Consider the following 9,751-nt stretch of genomic DNA (forward strand, 5'->3'; position numbering starts at 1 on the left):
TGTTACCACACAATTTGCATGATTCACCCAGGATGGGTTGCTTGCTCAACAGCAGCCGCCCCATAAAAAACAATGTGATGTAATGGACAGAATTTCAGACAAGGTTCTGGGAGACCCGGGTTTGAATCTCCACTTTGCCATGGAAATTCACTGGGTGACCTTGGGCCAGTCTCACACTCTCAGACTAAGCTACCTCACAGGGCACTAGGGGGATAAAATGGAGGGGAGGAGAATGATGCAAGTGTTCAGGCCCCCAGGGGAGAGAAAAATGGGGTATAAAAGAAGCAATTATGGCTAAAGAAGGGGGACAGATGAAAGGTAGGTTGGTTGGCATATGGGAGAGAGGTGGAAGGAGGGAAAGCTAAAGGTATGGGAGTTGCCAGTCCTTTCAGGGTAGAGACTGCCAAGAGCAGGGAAGAGAAAGAAATGGGAAAAGGAGAGAGATTATGGGGGCTTTCAGGAAAGGGAATGAGAAAGTAGTGGGGATGGTAACTGAGGTGCCTCCTGCAAGTACTTGAGGGGCCAACTACTTTCCCCCCCAAACTGAAAAGCCCCCAAACTCTTTAGCCATTCCTTGCAGGAAAGGAGATCTAACACCTTCATTAACTTACATTTTTCTGCAATATCTTTGTTTGTGTGTGATAAGTTTTATAAAGGGTTTAGAACTGTAGTATAATGAAATAACTCAGGAACAGCTTAGGCTTTTATAAGGGGATATAGAATCATAGAGTTGGAAGGGGCCTCCTGGAAATTCACAAATACCTCCCCCTCCACACCCACAGTGACCGCTGTTCCATGCCCAGAAGATGACAAAAACCCTCCAGGATCCCTGGCCAAACCAAGAGATTACAGTCTCTTGAGATTTTTACTGTATGCATTACTTGCTTTTACTGCATTGTCTTTTACCTTTGGAATTCGCTTTCTGCATTACCACGTGTTATGCCATAGACATTTTTTGTTTGCATCAGTATATTCAATTCTCCCAAGGAGGAGGGTTCCATCAATAGTCATACAGTTTACAATAACAATTAAAACAGATTAAAAACATCAAAATCTAAAACCGTAAAAAAAAACCCCCATAAAATAGTACAAAAGTCATAAAATACTGTGCAAGATCTTATCAGAAGTCTCAGTAGTTAAGATGGAACAGTAGTGTGGGTGCCCAGGCGGCTGCTCAAATCTAGGACACTAACGGGAGGCCAACCCAAAGGGTGGGGGGAGTCCGCTGCCTCAACTAAAGGGCCCGGTGGAAGAGCTCCGTCTTGCAGGCCCTGAAGAATTGCAGTAACTTACTTCATTTATAGGAGGCTGCTGTGGCTCAAGTGGTTAAGACGCTGTAACTGCAGACCGGAAGGTCGGTAGTTCAGCAGTTCGAGACCCGAGTGCCGCATGACGGAATGAGCTTCCGTCTCTGGTCCCAGCTCCTGCCAACCTAGCAGTTCGAAAGCAAGAAATTGCAAGTAGATAAATAGGTACCACTTCAGTGGGAAGGTAACAGCGTTCCGTGCACCTCGGTGTCTAGTCATGCCGGCCACATGACCATGGAAACGTCTTTGGACAGCGCTGGCTCTTCGGCTTGGAAATGGAGATGAGCACTGCATCCCTAGGGTTGGATCCGACTGGCTTTCGAGCAAGGGAAACCTTTACCTTTACTTACTTCATTTATACCATGCCATTCTCCCCCAAGTCACTTACATAATTCTCTGCTCTTTCATTTTATCTTTAAAACAACAGCCCTTTGAGGTAGGTTAGGGTGAGAGTTTATAATTAGCTCAAGATCACCCAACCAGCTTCCATGGCAGAGTGGGGGTTAGAACCAGGGTTTTCCAGATACCAATCTGACTAATCCACTTCACTGCCTAATATGCTCCTGCAGGCTTTGTAGAAGTTCACCCGTGGTCCAAGGTGGGACCTAGGGAAACCTGGCTATCTAGCCCCTCTTTCAATGTTCCACACCCAATATCTGGCATGCCCCCTTTCCCTTCATTTCTCACTAGTAACTACCCTCTGCATTTTCCATCTGACCCCCCTTCAGTGCCCTTTCCATGTGCTTTTCTGTCTGCCAATAAATCTTTCAGTAGTTTTTCCCCCTCCTCATTCTGACTGATTATCCCTGCCATCAGAGGCACCTTCTCTGCTGTCATGATGCGGGCTTCACACACACACACACACACACACACACACACACACACACACACACACACACACACACACTCCTATTTTAGTGGCCAAAATGAACTTCAAATGCATCATGTTTTGATCTGTGCAACATCTCCTCCCCCAAACTCCAGTTTAGATAGGGCTGTGCTTAGAACAGAGAAGTAGTGATCAGTCTGATGAGATGTGATGGTTCTGAGCTAGGGTTGCCAGCCTCCAGGTGGGGCCTGTTTACTGAGACACAAGGCCCACATAAACAAAGCTTATCTGGTAGTAAGCTTTGTTTTTCTCCTGAAGCAAGACTTCAAACCAGGACCATTACCAGCATATAGGAGTGTGTGCCCAACCCTACCTAAGAAACTACAAACATTTTACTTTATTTCACCAGAGCCTACTCTTTTTTTTTCTTCAATGGGGAGGGGAGGAAAATAACTAGAGAAGAGTGGAAATGACAAGAGAAGGGGGAGGGGGGCACTGGCTCCTGCCAGAGACCTGCCAGGCTTTGCATGTTAGTCAATTTCACTCGGCGGCCACTGGTACAGGCTATGGGGCAGGGAAACACAAAGTGACTGTCTCCCTGTCCTACCTTGCAGGGCTGACGTTGGGGGAAAATGGCAAAAAAGCCCCTGCTGCCCCCCAAATTACCAAAACTGCCCCCCCCTGCCTCTCAGAGAGGCTCCCTGAGGAACCCCCACCCCAGGCCACCCTTTTTCTTCTTTCTTTAATTTCCTGCCTGAAAGAGGATTTTCCTGCCCTATGTGCGCAGTGCTTTTGGGGGACTGGGTGTGTGTCTTCTGCCTGCTTTGGCTAGCCCACCCATCCTTGCAAAGAAAATTTCCTGCAAAGAAAAAGGAGGGGAATTCAGATTTCACAGGCTCCCAGGAGATTTTCAGGCAAGCACAGAAGCTGTTGGGCGGTGGGGAAGTCTTTCCATATGTTCCTCTGTGGTGAAACAGTAAAAAAAAAAGTCTGTGGGGGAGGGTTCCAGAATGACAGCTGGAGAATGGCTTGCGGACTGGCTGAGGGGATCAAACCTTCCTAGGCTGAAAACAGCCTAGAATAGAGCTAGGAATGGCAGGGTGTTCATTCAGACACTCAGAAGTCCTCTCGCCAGCACATATGTGCTCAGAGAAAAGTTTGCATTTTAATGGCGTTTTTTACTCAGAGGGAATTTTTCTGTTTTTTGCACTCTTTATTTCTTTTTTAAAAGGATGGAACTGGTGTGGGGGGGTAGATTTCCTGCTTGCATGCTTTAACATGGGTTGGGATGGGGGAACCAGAGACGGGGATTCTCTCTGTTTTCTTGGTAAGTAAAACTCTTGCTTGCTGCTTCTCTCTTTTTAAAATGGCTGTTTGCAAACTAACTCTGCTTTCTATGGGTGAAAACTGTTGCTTGCATGCTGAATGCTTGAACTGTGCTGGCATGTAAAAAAGCTGATTGCTTTGACTGGGGGGGGGCTCTCTCTGTTTTCATGTAGGGAGCTGGGAAAGTCCCCCCCTCCCTGTTTCTCTCTCTCTCTCTCTCTCTCTCTCTCTGTGTGTGTGTGTGTGTGTGTGTGTGTGTGTGTGTTGAATGAATAACAGCGTGTGTGTTTCAAGTTTTCCTCTGGGGGGGGGAAGGTTTGTAGAAAGAGAGAGCACGCTTTAGAAATTCTCCTCCTCGTCCTGGCAAAAGCAGGACCTCTCCCACAGGGGCAATGCTTTTGCTCTGTGGGGCTTGCAAAGGGGAGGGTGGAAATCAGCTGGCTGGGGAGGGACTGTGAATCTACTCATGTGTTGACTATTTAAAACGGAGATACTTTTTTCCTTCACTGCAAACTAACCTTCGCTACTGCTTTTGCTCTCTGGGGCTTGCAAAGGGGAGGGTGGAAACCAGCTGGCTAAATGGCTGGCTGGAGGGTCGGATGGGGGGGGGGGCTCAGACCCTGGGGTGTCTGCACTAAACACAGCACAAGCATTTGCCGTGTACAGTTTTCACACATGTTCCCAGCCCCACTGCTGTTTTCAAAGTGTTCCCCCCTTCTACAAAAAACAACCACACACAGGGAAAAATCCAATTTGCACACTGTATTTTTCCCCTCCCATACAAAACTTCAAAAAGCACGCCTACTACATTTCCCCAATAGCTTTCTCTCCCCCAGCTTCCAGCCAGACGCTACACCATTGGGGGGGGGGGGAAGCCAACACATGGTCATGGTGCTTCCTCTGGCTGACAGCAGCTGCCATCTTGCCACCACCTTGAAGCATGGCCCTTAGGGAGGCAGGAGTAACCCTAGGGGGGGAGCTGTCAAAATGACTGACATGACAGGTCCTCCTGCCCCACTTGTGGATACCTAAATCCAGAGACTGGAGTCACCAACAGGCAAGACAGATCTTTCTACAAACTTGAGAAAAACGACATGTTTACAGAAAAATCTGAAATCTAAAAACAAACGAACATGGGGATGGGGTTAAAACACCCCAACACAATAGAACCAGTGCCTCTATTGTTGAGAAATGGATGCCCTCAGAGAATTCAGTGGCCACTGTGGGAGCTGCTAGACAGCCAAAATAGTATTGCCAGCCTTCAAACATCGGTTTCTGTCAGTAAAAGGCAGTGGGGAGCGCCCTTTGCAAGGCTATTTTGGCTTCTCAGTCCACCACTGCTCTCCTAACAAGCTTTGCATTATTCTAGAAGAGCTGCTACTATGAAAGGCAGACTATAACAGTAGTAAATTAATTAATTAATTAATTAATAATAATGTAAAGTTAAACACGAATGTTTTATGTCACCTTATTGTTGTAAATTCTATAAAGATCCCTCTATTCAAAAATTACCATTCAAAACATTACCACTCATTCTGAAAACTTTAAACTATTTAACAGTTTTCAACAATTAATCAAGCCTGTTCTATTTCTCCAACAGGACATGATAAACTGGGACATAACTTACCTACAGCACTCTTCAAACCAGCGGGCAATATAATCCCACATATAGTATGGCTCAAAGGAATTAAACAGAAGATTGGCAGTTTTAATCAGCTCTGCTGTTTTCTTATTTTCCCTCAATTTGCTAAAAGAAAAAAATATAACAGGATTTATTATAAAAAATATTTTGTCCTTTCCACTCCAAATGTATTTCTTCATCTTCCACACATGAATTTTCCTTTTCCGCCTCCCCATCCTACCACTTTTCTTCTGCATTCTGCTCTTATTCCTACACAGGAAACTTCTTTGTGTTGTTCTTAAATTCTGAGGTGCTTAGTGTAAGAAAGACGGATATTTACTGCTTCTCAGATGCCCTTCACAAGGTTCCTCAGAGAGGAAAAACCATTCAGCTACTGTCTTATCTGTGCAGCTTGGCAGCTAGCAACTGTTTTGAAGGGACTACACAAAAATTTTAAAAGGCATACACACTGTTAAAAAAAAACACACCTTGACACAGAGAGTACTCCATCTTTCTGTGTTTATACCTCTGAGGATGCCAGTCACAGTTACTGGCGAAACGTCAGGTTCTACAATGCCAAGACCACTGCCACACATCCCGGAATATCTACAACAACTAATGAACTCCGGCCGTGAAAGCCCTCGACAACATACTGTCAACATACATACAAGGAGGGGGGGAGAGCTTTCTCCCATCTCTGCTGTTTCAAAAGTTATTTCATTCTATGTGGGACAACAGGAGGGAAATCAATTAGATTCATTTTTAGCAACAAATAGAATGCCTTGGCTTAGTCTATGTTTAGTAATATGCTGGATATGGTTCAACTTCTATGGTTTGCTAAAAGTTTCAAGCATAAAAATTTAGTGAAATTTTTTTCTAAAATACACTCTGGGATGCCAAAAAGCTATTTCAGGTTAGCCCAAGGGCTTGCACTCATCCAAGGAAATGTCTGCCTTATTTTGAAACACAAACTGAAATTATTAACTCTCAATTTTCTTAGAATTATTTTGTCATGTGGTATGAAAAGCCCCCACTGTTCAAGAAACACCAAACCCAGACCATCGGGTGCGTGGAATTATCTGAATAGAAATTTTAATCCTGGTGGCTACAAATTACAGTTCCACTTTCCCCCTTCCGCATCTAGTAACCTGCTTAGTTGTGCATGGTCCTTGCTGAAGGAAGATTCCACCTGAAGATCCAGCTCTGCTTTGCACTGTGTATATAATGTCCTAAATACTTCAATCAGTACATCCTCTAATATTACAGGCCCTACAGAAAGAGAGAGAGAGAATTAGGCTGATTCTAAAGAATTATTCACTAGCTAATGTCAGGACTGAGCCCAGATCATTAGTTCCTAGAATTTAATCCATTATGCAATTAGACAGCATACAACAAAAGACTCATTTGCAGTCTTCTTTTGTATTCTTACTACAATTAGCTGTGTAAAAGCCATAGATTTCCAGACTTGTGCTTTCAAAACTAAATTTCAACACACAATTATTGTCTGGAGAGCTAATGACAGTATTTTGAGTGTTTCATCTCAGTAACAATGATCCCTTTCCCACTTCTGTTGAAATGTAAGCAATAATGATACAAGTTAAACAGAGAGGAGAAAATCTGGTCAGTGTGCATTCTTGGGAAAGTCTGCCCATTTGGATTTTGCTGCACAGAAAACCAGGCAGGTAACAGACCTCTCTGACAATTACAAAAATGATTTTCTTAATACCATACGTATTAGAACTGACTGAGTGCCAAAATGATATCCCATCCGAGGTAATGGAAAAAGGAGGCCCAGAAACAAATGCAGAATAACTGAGCCCTATTTGCTGTGCTCCAGTATTGCAGAAAGACACATAGCATTGCCACAAAATACAATTTTATATGGAGTATTAAAAGCCTCGATCAGGATGGCCCAGGCCAGCCCAGTCTCTTCAGATCTTGGAAGCTAAGCAGGGTCGGCCCTGGTTAGTATTTGGGCAGGAGACCACCAAAGAAGTCCAGGGTTGCTATGCAGAGGCAGAGAATGGGCAAACCACTTCTATTTGTCTCTTGTCTTGGAAACCCTACAGGTAGCCGTAAGCCGGTTGCAACTTGACAGCACTTTCTACCATCACCATCTTGTCTGACAGTTCCATAGGACCCACTTACTCAAAGCAAACAACTGCACATTTATATCCAAGGAACTGGAGGAAAAACAGGTTGCTTACCTGTAACTGGTGATCTTCGAGTGGTCATCTGTGCATTCACACCCATGGGATCTAGTGCACACGCGCTGGATCGATCGGCATTGTAGCAAGCTCTTTAATGGATCTTCGCGCCCAGTCCCTCGGGCATACGCAGGAACCCCACCGCGCATGCCCAGAGGGGTGGGCACGGACATCCCGCCAGTTTCTTCAAACCGCCGCAAATCAACCCCTATGGAAAATGTAGAAGCTGACAGCAGTGGGGAAGGAGGGCGGGTGGTGTGAATGCACAGATGACTACTCAAAGATCATCAGTTACAGGTAAGCAACCTGTTTATGTTCAACGTGGTCTCTGTGCTTCACACCCATGGGAGATTAGCGAGCAGTGGCCTACCTGGAGGAGGGTGCTGGCAGGTCCTTTACTGCGTAGCCGAAGATAGAATGCGACATCCCATGTTCGTATTAGAGTTTTTGCGGACGTCTAGGGCGTAGTGCCTGATGAAGGTGTTGGGCGTGGCCCACGTAGCGGCTTTGCAAATGTCCGTCAGGGGCACTCCCTGGAGGAAGGCAGTGGAAGCAGCAACAGCTCGGGTTGAATGGGCCCTGACAGGGCCAGGCAAAGGCTGTTTGGCAATCAGGTAGCAGAGGCGGATGAGACCCGCAATAACACCTTGAGAGGCGCTGAACTGTGATGCGAGTCTCCAGCCTTGATGGTGTGTACGAGACGAATAGTTGGGACTCACGTCTCGCTGGGCGGGTTCTGTTCAGGTAGAACAGGAGCGCACGCTTCACATCCAAGGTGTGTAAGAGTCTGTCCTCTGAGGATGTCAGAGCCGGGAAGAAATCCGGGAGGAAGACTTCTGCCTGTAGGTGGAACTCTGACACTACATTTGGCAGGAACGAGATGTCAGGGACGAGGCAGACGCCATCTAGCAAAAAGGACAAGTATGGCGTGTCATGCCTGAAAGCCAGTATTTCTCCAACTTGCCTTGCAGAGGTGACAGCAACCAGAAAGGCCGTCTTCCACAACAGACATTTCATATCGCAAGTTGCGAGGGGCTCAAAGGGTTTCCTCGTAAGCTGGCGAAGAACTAGAGGAAGGTCCCAGGGAATGACAGGAGTTTTGACAGGAAGATAGAGATGCAATAAACCTTTTTAAAAAGTTTTGAAAGCGGATGGGAAAACAGTGTGCATCCGTCAACTTGAACATGATAGGCCGAAAGGGCGGCCAAATAAACACGTAACGATGAGTGGGAAAGTCCTGAGTCAGCGAGGGATAGGAGGAATTGAAAAACTTTCTCGAGACCTGCGGAGGTGGCTCGAGGGGCATCATCACCTAGGGAAGAACAGAATCTTTGCCATTTATAATGACAGGACCTTCGCGTAGTAGGTTTTCTGCCGTTCAGTAGAACGTTTGCTACGCAGCTGGAAAAACCGTTGACGTTATTCTCCACGCTGTCAATTTCAAGCGTGGTACGTCGTGATGTAGGAGAGGGGAGTCGGACAGGAAAAGGAAGTCCTGTGCCGGAGGGAATTGGTGGTATATCCCTGTTGACGATTCGAGGACGGTCAAGAACCATGGTTGTCTCGGCCACCATGGGGTTATCAATATGCAGTCCACGCCGTCTCTGACAATTTTGCAGACCACTCTCAGAAGCAGGGGTAAGGGAGGAAACAAGTAAAGGAGATCGGGTCCATTTCCCAGTCGTGGAGACTGAGCCCTGCTCGACTTAGATGGTCTGCCTGCACATTCATGTGTCCTGGGATGTGCGTGGCTATTAAGAAGATGTCGTGGGTGATGCAAAAGTCCCATAACTGGATGGCAAGGTTGCAGAGACGTAGGGAGACCGTGCCTCCTTGCTTGTTGACATAAGTGAGTGCAGTGGTGTTGTCTGTGAGGACCGTAACACATTTCCCCTTGATCAGTGGTAGGAAACTCTTGACAGCGAACTGTATTGCAAGCAGTTCCACGAAGTTTATGTGCCAACGTTGTTCGTGGGTATTCCACTTGCCTCCGACACACATGCCCATCATGTGTGCACCCCATCCCGACAGGGAAGCATCCATGGTCAGGGTGATTTGGGGTGATGGAAAGGTGCTCCCTGGAAGAGATTGGAAGGGACAGTCCACCAAAGGAACGAGTCTCGTATGTTGGGAGGAGGGGTTAGGATGACAGCATGTGCGTTTTTCGTTGGGAAATACTTGCGGATAAACCAGTTGTAGACGACACATTTTTAGTCTGGCAAAGACGAGAACCGACGTAGTTGCGGCCATAAGGCCGAGAAGCCTCTGAATTTGGAAGGCAGTGACAGAAGGTTGGGTATGTACGACGGTGGCTAAAGAAATGATGTCTGCCGCTCTGTCCTGAGGCAGGTAAGCCATGCATGTCTTGGAATCCAGTATAGCACCGATGTACTGTATTCTTTGGACTGGACGTAATTGAGACTTCTCGCGATTATGTCAAACAAATGTTGGAAGTGTAACA

At 46.3% G+C, this 9,751-nt stretch overlaps 1 protein-coding gene across 1 annotated transcript in view; it reads right to left on the reverse strand.

Annotated features, from left to right (window-relative positions):
- DOPEY1 (dopey family member 1) overlaps nt 1–8,864 on the reverse strand; it is a 56,753-nt gene extending 47,889 nt beyond the window's left edge. The window contains exons 1-3 of the mRNA XM_015420900.1: nt 8,603–8,864; nt 6,232–6,352; nt 5,090–5,209 (exon numbers count right to left, since the gene is read on the reverse strand). Coding sequence (XP_015276386.1) covers nt 5,090–5,209; nt 6,232–6,352; nt 8,603–8,864 — 503 coding nt within the window. The remainder of the gene's footprint in view (nt 1–5,089; nt 5,210–6,231; nt 6,353–8,602) is intronic.
- Between the last annotated feature and the right edge of the window lie 887 nt (nt 8,865–9,751).

Source organism: Gekko japonicus, unplaced genomic scaffold (genome assembly GCF_001447785.1).
Source record: "Gekko japonicus isolate JY-2015 unplaced genomic scaffold, Gekko_japonicus_V1.1 scaffold2587, whole genome shotgun sequence".
NCBI lineage: Eukaryota > Metazoa > Chordata > Lepidosauria > Squamata > Gekkonidae > Gekko > Gekko japonicus.